Source organism: Dreissena polymorpha, chromosome 9 (genome assembly GCF_020536995.1).
Source record: "Dreissena polymorpha isolate Duluth1 chromosome 9, UMN_Dpol_1.0, whole genome shotgun sequence".
NCBI classification, from domain to species: Eukaryota; Metazoa; Mollusca; class Bivalvia; order Myida; family Dreissenidae; genus Dreissena; species Dreissena polymorpha.
Window position 1 is genome coordinate 37,443,465 of NC_068363.1, and position 13,308 is coordinate 37,456,772.

Below are 13,308 nucleotides of genomic sequence, written 5' to 3' on the forward strand. Positions count from 1 at the left end.
ATAAGCATGTGCAGTCCGAAGAGGCTAATCATTGACGACACTTTCCGCTTTTGTTGTATTTTTCGATTGACGAAAGTCTTTTTTTAGAGAAACTCTAGTTATGGCGGAGAGAATTTTCCCCGATTAGCCTTTGCGGACTCATAGGTCAATCTGAGATATTCTTTGACGGCACTTTACTCCCATGTATTAAACCGTGTTTTCACATAGCGAGACTCATTTGTTTTGTTTTTCATAATCTTCCTAAACAACTTTAAAAATCTAACAGCTAAAAATTTCTGTATAATTATTAACCATGATTATGTACATTAATCGATATTGAAAACGTTAATTTACGTGTATCCTTATTCTTACCTGTGATAACACCTGGTGGTTGAGGTGCCAAGGTCACAATGCCTGGGGTAGGGCTTGGACCCTGTGGTACGATGGGACAGTTCGGTATCTCGCAGCATGTGGGATCAGCAGGGTTCGGTACCAGCGTGCAGCCAGCCGGGACACTTGGATAGGCGGCGCATCTATCAAACGAGGAATGACACAATAGCCAAATTATCGTCATCACATGTTAACGCAATATCATATACTCTTGATTTCATATTTACATATGCTATACGTATCGCTCATATATCACCAGACAACCAACTTAGCGGTCAAATTTCAGTTTTGACGCAGTAAATTGCGATGATTTGCGCTGTGAGAATATTCAACGCCAATCTAATTAAGCGACTCTTCTGAAGTGAGGGAATGCAAACTGTCTAAGATTGTTCAAGGTTTATTATAAAAATTCAGAGACTTTTTTAGTATTAAGCTTTGAACAGTTATTTTAAACAAGCGGCGTCTCATCTGGGTCTACGCTGTTTGCCAAGGCCTAATTTCTAGACGCTAGGCATAAATGGGTTAATGAAAGGTGGTCAGGGCAATCACCTAATTATTAGCGACAGCTTTTTTTCAACAGAGGTAAGGTCAGGTCGTTATTATTAAGAATAGTACACCCGTTAAACGTGTTATAACTCAAAAGGATCATAGGATATTATCATGATATTCAGTATAATCATTCAGAATAGATTTTCTTAATGTCGGTCTGTCAAGTACTTCTACTGTTCATTAGTCCAATTGTCTTTATGCGAACCATGATTTATTTAAGTCTAAACAATGTATACTCACCGTTGTCTGCAGTTGTAGAAATTCTTGCTTGCATCGTCGCATGTGCATACGTAGTCACATCCGTCATACCATTGCTGGCCTTGTTGGTATACGCTTCCCTTGTAGACGCACACATCTACATAAATAAGTAACACATTTAGTTCTGGGAAAACTGGGCTTAATGCGCATGTGTAAAGTGCCATTCCTGATTAGCCTGTGCAATCTGCACATGTTAAGTAGGGGCGACACTTTCCGGGTTTATTGTATTGTTGGTGTTATATGTGTGTTTACAAAACGACAATACAATTAAGGCGGAAAGTGTGGTAACTAATTGGCCTGTGCAGACGGCACACACTTTTCTGGAATGACAATATACGCAGAGTGCATTAAGCCCGATGTTATGAGACTAAGGCTCCAATTTACATGTAACAACGACACTGCTAAGTTTTGGCAAACAAAGTTGCCAACATTAATTTGACCTTTAGTCAAGAAGTACCTTTGAGTTGATACAATTAGTTTGCAAACTGCTAGCAATATTAATCGGTTGAAGCATACCTCACCAACTGTTATGGTATCATTTATTTCGTGCAAAACGTATATGAACGAAACCGAGTGCAAATATATGTAGTGAAATAAGCTCACTTCTAACAGCCTTGTTGTTGGGCTAGCTCTTTAGCGACGCGGTTAAAGTGTCTGACTATCTCTCTGGAGGTCGTGGGTTCAATCCCCCGCTAGAGCTCCGTATTTTCACAATATATATGAAGCGATTATTTGTGCTAATGGAGTTATGGAGTGCTAGTTCAATATGGTCGAGCTTGACGTTGACTTGTTTTCTGGCGAATATTTTTATTTTGATGTAATATATATTAAAAAAACTTACGGAAGGGATTTGGTGTATGTTTTCCCGTTCCAAAAAAAAACATTGTCGAAAGAGAAACGAATTAAAAAAAAACCTATACGTTATGATCTTTCTGTAAGCCTGATTTGACATGTTAAGCTTACTATATCCTCGCGATGCATTGCTCTTTCGTGTCATGGATAACTACAAAGATTGCCTAGCGTCTAGAAAAAATGCATTGGCAAACAGCGTACACCCTGATGAAACGCCGCAGGATGCGGCGTCTCATCAGGGTCTATGCTGTTTGCTTAAAGGAATTTCTGTTAGAAATATTCTAAATATAGAAATAAATATACTAGACATCCCTAATTTTGGAAATAAATTGATAAAATTTAGAAAGATGGGAGAGTCCACAAGGCATAATGGGTTAATACAAAGCGTGCACAAGGATCGAACGTACTTGGCGGGGCCGGTGTAGGTGTCAACGTGGAGCCCAAAGGTGGCGGGTTCGTCTGAGTCTGTGGGGTACATAACGGTACCTGGCAGCACTGATTGTTGGGATCCCGGGAAAGTGTGCAGTAGGACGGCATTGGGGGCATACGCGGGCATCTGAAAGGATTAGGTGATTTTGTTAAGTTTACTAGCTATTTATGTATCTCTTTCACGTATGTTAACTATCATATGTTCTGAGCTGTATTGTAGATGCATCGTATTTGACACTTGCTTTTTAAAAAAGACAAGCGATTGTTAACGATAATTTATCTCCTAATAAAATGTTTGGAGTTTCATAATTCCTGTATTCAACATGATTTATAGTTTGCAAACGTTATAATATTCATTTACGCTTACTTTTCTGTACATCTGTATTGGCCAGTGGCTGAGTCCAGACACTCGCACGAATACTTGCATCCGTCATCCCAAGTCTGGCCTTGCTGGAACACCTGTCCGTTGTACACACAGCCGCCTGAAAAAAGTATAACATGGTTTGCAATAACACCATCATATGAAAATTAAATTTATAAATAATATTAAATATAATTAAATATATTTATTTGTGATGTGATAAACTTTTTAGTTACATTGGGGTCGCAACATGTTGGAAATTCATATTTACAATTTCCTTCTAGTTGTTCCAAATACCCCGTGTTACTATATCTATAAATAGTGAATTATTTACAATTACAGGGAAATAACTTTTCTAGTACAATCTTTCCTTTACTATTGTGAATCATTTCTAATCACTATCAAAATTTGATCTTCAATAATAGATTAATTATATTCTCAAAAATACAATATAGAAAAAAACATACTTCTGGTTCCAGTCGGGTTGTATGTGTTGGTGGGAACATTGGAGCCAGATATAGTTCCGGGAACTCCAACCACAGTTCCGGTCGGACTTGTGCATACTGGGATCTGACAGCACTGGTCGTTGGGATCAGTTGTCAATGTGCAGTTGGCCGGTAGAGGAGGGTAAGTGGGACACCTGTAAGAAAATCAATGAAAAATGATTCTTTGGAAATGCAATAAATAAGACTGTTTTGATTTACTTATTAAGCATTATTTTACCTTCTTATATTTATGTTTGATTGAAAAACTGGATATTTTAAACATGCAATTCGATAAATTCTTTTGATAATTCAATTAAGTAATATACTTCAAACAGTTATATCGTATATTCTTGGAAAATCCGGATGTATGTAAAAAAGCATGTAATATATTACCCGTGGGTTCAGTTTATAGTTAATTGTTAATTTTGTGTTATTTTGAAAACTTGATACATAGAAGATAAATAAAATAAATCACCTATCGGTGCAAGTGATTTTTCCTGTCATGGCATCCTCACACTTGCAGATCTGATCGCAACCCTTGTTGAATGTCTGATCCTGGCGGTACGGGATCCCCTGGTACACACAGAAATATGACGATGGCGCAGGTGTTGGTGCGGGCGTCAACATTCCCGGGAACGGTGTTGGGGTAACCGTCAGACATTCCTTCTTCTGACAGCAAGGGTCGACGGGGTCGTACACGAGGTGGCATGATGGTGGCAGATCGGGGAATCGCGGACATCTGAAACATAACAATCATACGTCTTAGCTTTCGTAAGAAAATGCATGTTATAACGGCTAAAAACTCAAATGTTTAGGTCTATTGTTGGTAGAGACGTAGTAAATGTGGTGTCCGCTTAGTGACCTGAAGGGCTCCTGTTAGATCCTCATTAGATCTCACCTAAAGACACCAAGTACTGATTCTACCAAGGACACAGACTCGAGAGCATTAGATGCAATCGAGCTAAAATAAATTGGTTTCAACTAATTTTGGTAAAGAAAATAAACGTACGCACCTATCTGTGCACGAGTACTGGCCTGTCATGGAGTCGACACAGACGCATTCGTACTGACAGCCGTCTTGCCACCGTTGACCCTGGGTGTAAGATTTACCCTTGTAAACGCATACGCCTGTGTGTGAGAAACAGAACAACTTTGATACACGAACAACGGTAGTACTCAAATAAAAATGGTTTGTAATTTTAAAATGCCAACACAATTTTATTTATAATTAACCGCGTTGAGACAATGTTGTACGGAAAACAGCGTTAACGCTAAATTTTACGATGTTGTTTGATTACTAGAAACAACCCATGCCTTTTCAGCAGTAGATATGTAGCTTAAAAGTGTAACCTACTCGGCGCCGGTGTTGGTGTATTGTTGCCTGTAATGGGTGGGTTGGTTCCAGGCTGCACAGGCGTGCCGCTACCGTTAATGGTACCGAACACCCCTGCGTCGGTTGGACATTTCGGCGCCAAACAGCACTGAGGATCGCGTTGGTCTGGTACCATGGTACATCCAGCCTGCTGTGTGTAGCTCGGACATCTGGAAATGGTGAGCTTTATTTCATTTCGTGCTCGAGTGGAGAAAAAACAACAGGAAATGGAAATTCGATCATTTCACTTCAAGTCAAGTGAAAATAAATAATTATGTCAATTTTTCAGTTTTTTCTTCACGAAAGATCCTTCAAATTAATGTTATTTGCTTTTTAAAATAGATGACTTACCTGTGATATATTATTGATCGGCCAATTTAAACAACAACCACTACCTCATAAAATTCAATCAAAATTACAGTAAGCAAAAACAAATAAACGAACCAATACTTCGTTATATTTACATTCACTATCATTGAAGCAAAAGTACTCTTTCAGTATAATTGCAAATAAAGGTATGGAATATAAATTTACCAATTAATGTTAACAGCTAAATTTTTGTTAAATTTTGTGTGTTATTTTAACGAAAATATCGTTCAGTTCATCTAATTTAAACTGAAAAAAAGACTGACCACATGTATAATCGTATGTAATGTTCTGATATTACCTCTGGTTACATGTGTACACTCCTGTCTTTCCATCATCGCACACGCAAATCTTGTCGCAGCCAATGAACCATTTCTGGCCCTGAGTGTATGTCTGTCCGTTCATCACACACACCTCTGTAAAATACACACATAATATAAATATTCTGATGTATTGAGACAGTGTACGCTTGATTTATTTCTTAAATACTAGTATCAATTAGATTCCGACATATGAAACAAGTTGATTTACCTTTTGGTGCTGGAGTAGCGCTTGGTGATGGACCTATAACAAAAAATACTTTAGAATAAATAAATACATTTTATAACGTGTAATACATAACACATTATTTCAGCGATAACTATACATAAAACAGTAAATGTGTTAACCAAATACAGGGCAACCATGTTTTTTCAAACTAATTTGCAATATGTTACAACATGTATAATTGACGCACTTTTGGAAACCCGTGCTTTATGCATGGGCGTAAAGTATCGCCCCGGATTAGCCTGTGCAGTCAGCAAGAAGAGCCTTCCTTTAAACTTAATTTTCCGTAAGAGTGAAACGTGTCCTCTCTGATTAGCCTTTTCCGACTGCGCTGGCTAATGTGGGACAATACTTTGCGCACATGCAGTAAGCCCGGATTTTCCTAAAGCGAGACTCATATGGATTGATCTTTAACCCCTTGCATGCTGGGATATTTGTTGTCTCCCTTTGCATGCTGGGATATTTGTCGTCTGCTAAATTGGTGTCTGCTGAATTTCTAAAATGATGATTTTCTTCACTTTTTTTCAAAGACCACTATCAGAATAGCAAACAGTTTGAATCCTGATCAGTTTTGTGGTGTCTGATCTTGATCCAAACTGTTTGCAAAGGCCTTTAAAATTCGGTTCAGGCGCTAAAAGGGTTATTAAATGAATGGTCGTGTATACTCTATATAGCTTACCTGTTGGTGGTACTGGTGTGTTCGGGCACACATTACATGCGGGTTTGGAGCAGCATTTGTTGTTCGGGTCCTGAGCCATCTTGCAGTATGACGGGATACCAACATAGCGAGGGCATCTGAAAGAATAATACCAAACGCGATTACATCACAGGTTCTGTTTAATCCATTTAAGCCTAGTGGACTCTCCCATCCTTCTAAATTGAATCAATTTTTTTTCCAAAATAAGGGATGCCTAGTATAGTTATTTTTATATTTAAAATATTTATTACAGAAATTCTTTTAAGCAAACAGCGTATACCCTGATGAGACGCCGCATCATGCGGTGTCTCATCTGGGTCTACGCTGTTTGCCAAGACATTTTTTCTATACGCTGGGAATACATGGAATAATAGTTTGCAGTATACGAGAACCACTCCGAGACAAATAACGATTGTCATACTTTTCTTGGCACTGGTACTGTCCGCTGTTGGAGTCGACGCACGTACACGTGTATGAACATCCGTCATCCCAGCTTATTCCCTGTCTGTACTGTTGGCCTTTGTATTCACAGTAACCTATAAATGAAATAAGAACATGCAACTAACATTACGCATTTCATACATTATAGAGATATATATCCATTAGAAAATACTTGTTTTCAGAAAACGCCCGTCTTATAAATAACAATTTTAACATAGAGAGGTATAATTTAGTAAAACTTCAGGAAAAGGGAAATATGTCCGTCTTATTTGTAACAAATGTGCATGTTGTGTTATTTAGCAAACATTTCACGACGAGGAAATCGCATTTGTATCTTACCGACGTTCGAAGGTGCGACGCCCGTGACCGGATCCGGCTGAGGGCCACCGGAAATGACTCCTGGAACCGCAGTGGGCATCGGGAATGGGCAAACTGTGGGTGGAGTGGAGCCTGGCAGAGCTGGTCCAGAGGTCGGCACGTACGTACATTGAGGGATCTGGCAGCAGCTGTCGCTAGGATCGGAGATCATGACACAGCCAGACCCGAGGTTATTGTAAGATTTACACCTGTATGAACAAAATTAATTCATTTATATCAATATTGCAATCGCATTTTTTTATGTATAAAGTTACAAAAATTGCCAATCGCATTTCTTTAGCATAAAGTTTTTCATTAAAAATGTTAGTAACACGTACCTGTCGAAGCATGTATATAGGTTGTTATCGGCATCATCGCAACGACATTTTTTGTCGCAGCCGTCGTCCCAGATCTGGCCCTGCTGGTAGGCTACACCCTTGTAGACACAGAATGCTGAAATGAAACGTGTAATCGTCAAATCATACTGAGCTCCTATCGACTTACACGACGTTAAAAGTGAATCAAAATACATCTGAGCCTCGATCTGGGAAAACGGGGCCTAAAACATGTGCGTAAAGGTGTCGTCCCTGATTAGCCTGTGCAGACCGCACAACCTTATCAGCAAGGACACGTTTCACTAAGACTGGATTTTCGTTTAGAAGAGACTTGCGTTGAACAAAAATACCTAAAATCGGAAAGTGACGTCCCTGATTGGCCTGTGCGGCCTGCATAGGCTTATCTGGAACGACACTTTACGCACAGTTATTAAGCCAGGCGACAAGCGAGGCTCATTATGAATAATTACTCCATCACAGAACTACTTATATGTATAAGTCAAATTCACGATATAGACATTAAAATGTATGAACACTATAGATAACAGTCTATCTTTTTGCCACGCTCAAGGTTTTCACGCTACGATACAAGTATAATTATAGCGTCAATTAAATACAAAACTTTAACAAAACACGCGTTGAAATAAGAAGTGCTTTCCACCAACATGGAGGTAGCGGAGCCTGTGTGGGTCCACCAGGTGATGGTGAGACAAGGTTTGGAATGCTGGGAGACGTCTGGTTGTAGTCGCAAACGGGCACGAAGCAGCATACGTCACTGGGATCCCGTTCCATGCGGCATTGGGGCGGAACCAACGGGAAGGTTGGGCATCTATGAAAAAAAGTGTTAAAACATAATTTATATGCATTTCGTTGATGATTGAAAAACAATTAGATGCATCGAAACATGTTAAGTCAATTTTATTGGCAAATTCATAGCCAAACACAACATATATAAGACATGTAATGAAGGTGTAAATAAATGCTTATTCAACATGGTGATAAAAAGTATGGTATACTGTATATAATGGGCATGAAATAATTATTAATGGTTGTGTGAATGTTGACCACAAGAACATATTCAAAGCGAATGCAACTCATACACATCACAAACTTAAGCGATAGTGGGGTGATTAGTTTCCGAAATACTTCAAAAACAACACAACAACAAACAATATACATATATACTTAATACTAATTGTGATTAGATCTTAGATCGAAGGCAATTCTAGTAAATTTAGTAAGGTTAATTAATGTCTTCCCATTCGATGTTGACATCAGTTGCTTTAATTAAAACAACACTTACATCGTCGATACATTTGTATCACTTCCTTACGGAAACATTAAGAAAGACAACAGAATATGGGGTGGCATTCTTTTCCAGATAGATACAACACAAATAACAGATACCAAAGAGATATTACACATCAATTAACCCCTAAAACTAACCCTAACCCTACCCCTTCTCCTAAACCTAACCCTTTGTGGGCGGAGTAAACACCGCATTTCAAATTGTGCAATTTCTCTTTGGGTGTGAATCTATTTGGAATACAATGTTCTCGAAGAATATGCGAATGTATAGTTACCGCTCCGTGCATTCGTATTTGCCTGTCATTGAATCAACGCAAACACAATCGTATTGGCAGCCATCTTGCCACTTCTGTCCCTGTGTGTACATCTTGCCATTGTAGACACACACGTCTGTAAACACAATCATCTCGTTTCAAAGCCCTCTACTTTCTCATTCCTTATTTGGGTCGCGTTTTATGAATTATGGGCTTAATGCATGATATGCAAATCAAGGAAGACATTTTACGCTTTCCTTTGAAAGGAAAGCGTAAAATGTCTTCCTTGATTTGCATATCATGCACTTCATAGGCTAAAAAAGAAAAACACTTCAGGTTCATGCATTAAGTCCAGTTTTCGTAAAACGCGACTCGTGTAGATGCGCATCATTTTACGATTAAACCCTTAAACAATAAAAATAAATTGCACACTCAAGTTTGTATCAGACTCATGTGCTTGCATTCAGATACTTTACCAGCGTTCTGACATCCGAATACCGGTTGTACTTCTAACAAGATAACATTGGAAATCAGACTCACTTCTTGGTGGATTTGTGTAGCCGCCTGTTCCCGGAATAAGAGTCGGAGGAGTACCGGAGCCGGAAATGACACCTGGAACACCGGTGACAGTGAATGGCCCATTAGTTGGAACTGTCTGGCCAGGACCAGGTACTGGGATACACTGTGGAACCTGGCAGCAAGTTGGGTCTTTCGGGTCGGGAACCAGCTGACATCCAGACGGAACCGATGCGTATTTTGCACATCTTAAAAATTAAATCAGCATGTCCGTGCAAACTTTTCAATACTTAAAAAGACACTTCTCTTACAATATTCTTTTTTAACATGAAGCATTTAAATGTATGAGTTGGTCATTCTGTATTCGTAGCAAAATATCATATTCGTAAAGATCACGTTTGTATATTTTGAATATGAAAAGTTTCATTTTTTCTGCACGCTGCAATCAACAGGTGTTCGTCTCGAAAAATTGTCGTCCCTGATTAACATGGGCGGTCTGTCCATGCTAATCGGGGACGCCCCTTTACGCACACGCATTAAGCCTAGTTTTGCCATTACGATGCTATATGTGTTTACCTGTCAAAGCATCTGTAGAACCCAGTCATGCCATCCTCGCAGACGCACTTCTGGTCGCATCCCATGTACCAGCTTTGACCCGCAACGTAACGCTGGCCGTTCATAACGCATCCCTCTGTTAGAAAGAATATGAGCACACTAGAAACAACTAAAAACTACTTTTTATTGTTCCATTAAGGTATAACACAAATGTGTTCATTCTTCGAAACGAACTAAATAAAAACTTATATTTTAAAAGTGCACTGTGGTTTAATTGTGTTCCAATAAAATGATATCACAGGTTAAGAGAACAATCAGTGACCCATAATTTTTTTAAGTTGTTTTCAAATACCTTTCGGTTGTGGAGTTGGTTGTGGGGTGGGCTGAGCCGTTGGTTGCGGTGACGGAGTTGGCTGGCCCGGGAGGCCAGGGGTTGGAGCTGGGGTTGGTGGGTTTGTCCTTGGCTCTGGAGTCGGTGCTGGAGTGACGCACACTGGTATCTTGCAGCATGCATCATTGGGATCAATCACAAGTCGGCAATACGTCGGTAGATTCAGGAAAAGCGGGCATCTGGAAAAAGCATGCAATGCATTTGAACCCCGCTCTAGGAAAACTGGGCTTAATGCATGTGCGTAAAGTATCGTCCCTGACTAGCCTGTGCAGTCTGCACGGGCTAATCAGGGACGGCACTTTCTGCTATCATGTCTAAGGGAAGGTGCTTTCCGCTCTAGTGCTAAAGTTATTCCCTTCTTAACGAATATCCAGTTTAGGCGGAAAGTGTCGTCCCTGATTAGCCTGTGCGAACTGCACAGGCTAATCTTCAATGATACTTTACGTACATGCATTAAGCCCGGTCTTCTCTGAGCGCGGATCATACAAAGCAACGGTTAAAGTTTGATTAAAAACGCGTGTTAAAGTTTGATAATAATAAAAGTCATATACCGTCATTACCCTAAGTTTTCAGAAACTTGAATTGTTTTCGTGTCCGAAAATTAAGGCACACACAAATATTCCCAAAAGTAAATGTCCGAATTTGAAGAGACACCATGAAAATATAACAAATTTCATATACGTTAATATGTTTGATGTTGTTTAGCAAACAAGCACTCCAGTATTTAACATTGAGGACTGAGTACGAAGATTAACATTAATTTAAAATTAATATACTGAAGTATGAAACTTTCATTATTACAATTAAACTATTAAGCTGTCTATACGTTAATTATTATTACGTTGTTTGTTCTTTAACCATTGGCGTACCTTTTGAAACACGTAAGATTTTGATCGGATGCATGTTTCCTTGAATAATTGAATTAATATTTATAAACAAGCATTTACCCCAAAAAAATTAATTTATCCAAATTACACAAATAGAGCGCACGTAATAATTCGCTGACATCAAGCATTCATCTGCCAGGATTTATGTCCGTCATCCGTTTGTACAAACATAGGTGTGATATGTCGCGGGATTAACGCAAATACCGGTAAGATATTTTTGGATAAAACGAAGCGGTCTTAAATTTATTTATTAAAAGTTAGGAGAAAAACTTGGATGTCCGAAAAATAACAGTAAAAAAACAATTATTTTGGCTAAAAATAGGATGTCCGAAAATTCAGTGTTCGAAAACTTAGAATAATTACTGTACATGTACTTACAGGGGCCATTTAACAGATTTTGGCATGTATTGAAGCTTGTCATTAAATGCTTTAAATTGATAAATTTAAACATTTGACCTAAAAATATCCAGTAAAAAAAAAAAGAATACAATTTTAAAAAAGGAAAAAAAGTGACCCTCAACAGGGCTCGAACCACTGACCCCTGGAATCCTGGAGTAAAAAGTCACCCGCCTAGACAACTCGACAATCCATGCTCATGCTTAGAGCGGATGTATTTGTTACCTATATAAGCAATCCTTGCAGTTTCCCAAAATATAATGACAACAACAGAACTTTCCAAATTATTCAATTGTTTCGCGTTGCAACGCTTTATAATTTTCAGGTTTTCAAATCGTCAAAAGATGCATATAATGGGTATTTAAGAGCATGGTAAATGGTCAGTATTACTATTTCCTCAAAAATATCATAACTAAAACGATAATTTGCGAATCTGAAACAACTTTTTTTTTATTTTGTCAATTTACCAAAACGTTAAACGGCCCCTTTAAAGTTTGTGTACGTTATACGTGCATACGACGGTGACGCGTCTTTAACGATTTAAACTAAGGTTATTATATGCTCAGTAAATGTTAAGAATAATTTAAGTGATCAATTGTCATTCAAAATGACGTTCTTTACCGTTCTTTGCACTCATATCGGCCAGTATGGTCATCAAGACATTCGCAGTCATATTTACAACCGTCCTTCCACGTCTGTCCAGCATTGTAGACAACACCATAGTGCACGCATCCAGCTGAAACAACAATGTTTCTTTGTAAAATCGCGATCGATTTGCGCAAATCAATAAAGCAATAGTACTCTAAAATAATTATAATCAAAATCTACCTGGAATTTTGTAAGTAAAACTTGTTTTCAATAGGGCTTTAACCCATTTATGCCTAGCGTCTAGAAAAAATGCCTTGGCAAACAGCGTAGATCCAGATGAGACGCTGCATGATGCGGCGTCTTATCAGGGTCTGCGCTGTTTGCTTAAAGGAATTTCTGTAAGAAATATTCTAAATATAGAAATAAATATACTAGACGTCCCTTATTTTGGAAATAAATTGATCCAATTTAGAAAGATGGGAGAGTCCACTAGGCATAAATGGGTTAACTATTTAACAGACGGTATATATAGTTTTATCTTACAGCTAAATGACATAATAGAGGCACCTCTGGGTGTCATGTAAACTTGTGCTTTACATTACCACCAGCCTTCCCACTGCTACTTCATGTTCATAACGGACTTCGTTTTGGCCTTTCACTTTCGGTTAAAGGTCAAATACAGTTCAGACGTGAAGGCGATTTGAATCGTAAAAAATGTATCAAGATCTTCATACATAAGGAGAGCTTCGGCATGTAAGCCTTTGTTCAACTCGTCGGATCAATTCAGGTACACAATCAAACTAACATATTATTTTCTATATAAGGCATCGCAATAAATAGTACGTACATCCGTTTACGCCGACTGCAACTCCCTGGAACTTTCCGGGTATCGCTGTAGGAACTGGATATGGGTTGAGTGTCGGTGCTGGGTAATTTCCAGGGGCGTATGTCAGACCTGGACCTAATTTAATTTAAGGACATTTATTAAAACAGCCT

The 13,308-nt window shown here is 38.7% G+C and overlaps 1 protein-coding gene across 11 annotated transcripts in view; it reads right to left on the reverse strand.

Annotated features, from left to right (window-relative positions):
- The window catches only part of LOC127846468 (uncharacterized), a 57,223-nt gene that overhangs the window by 16,584 nt on the left and 27,331 nt on the right, over window positions 1-13,308 (reverse strand). For all 11 annotated transcript variants that reach the window (XM_052377730.1, XM_052377727.1, XM_052377729.1 and 8 more), the window contains 21 exons: window positions 13,160-13,273; window positions 12,346-12,460; window positions 10,403-10,620; window positions 10,072-10,186; window positions 9,520-9,743; window positions 9,001-9,115; window positions 8,083-8,246; window positions 7,421-7,535; window positions 7,065-7,291; window positions 6,706-6,820; window positions 6,267-6,382; window positions 5,573-5,605; window positions 5,343-5,457; window positions 4,658-4,845; window positions 4,317-4,431; window positions 3,779-4,042; window positions 3,286-3,458; window positions 2,825-2,939; window positions 2,436-2,584; window positions 1,159-1,273; window positions 352-512 (listed from right to left, as the gene is read on the reverse strand). In XM_052377730.1, the coding sequence (XP_052233690.1) occupies window positions 352-512; window positions 1,159-1,273; window positions 2,436-2,584; window positions 2,825-2,939; window positions 3,286-3,458; window positions 3,779-4,042; window positions 4,317-4,431; window positions 4,658-4,845; window positions 5,343-5,457; window positions 5,573-5,605; window positions 6,267-6,382; window positions 6,706-6,820; window positions 7,065-7,291; window positions 7,421-7,535; window positions 8,083-8,246; window positions 9,001-9,115; window positions 9,520-9,743; window positions 10,072-10,186; window positions 10,403-10,620; window positions 12,346-12,460; window positions 13,160-13,273 (3,066 nt within the window). The remainder of the gene's footprint in view (window positions 1-351; window positions 513-1,158; window positions 1,274-2,435; window positions 2,585-2,824; window positions 2,940-3,285; window positions 3,459-3,778; window positions 4,043-4,316; window positions 4,432-4,657; window positions 4,846-5,342; window positions 5,458-5,572; window positions 5,606-6,266; window positions 6,383-6,705; window positions 6,821-7,064; window positions 7,292-7,420; window positions 7,536-8,082; window positions 8,247-9,000; window positions 9,116-9,519; window positions 9,744-10,071; window positions 10,187-10,402; window positions 10,621-12,345; window positions 12,461-13,159; window positions 13,274-13,308) is intronic.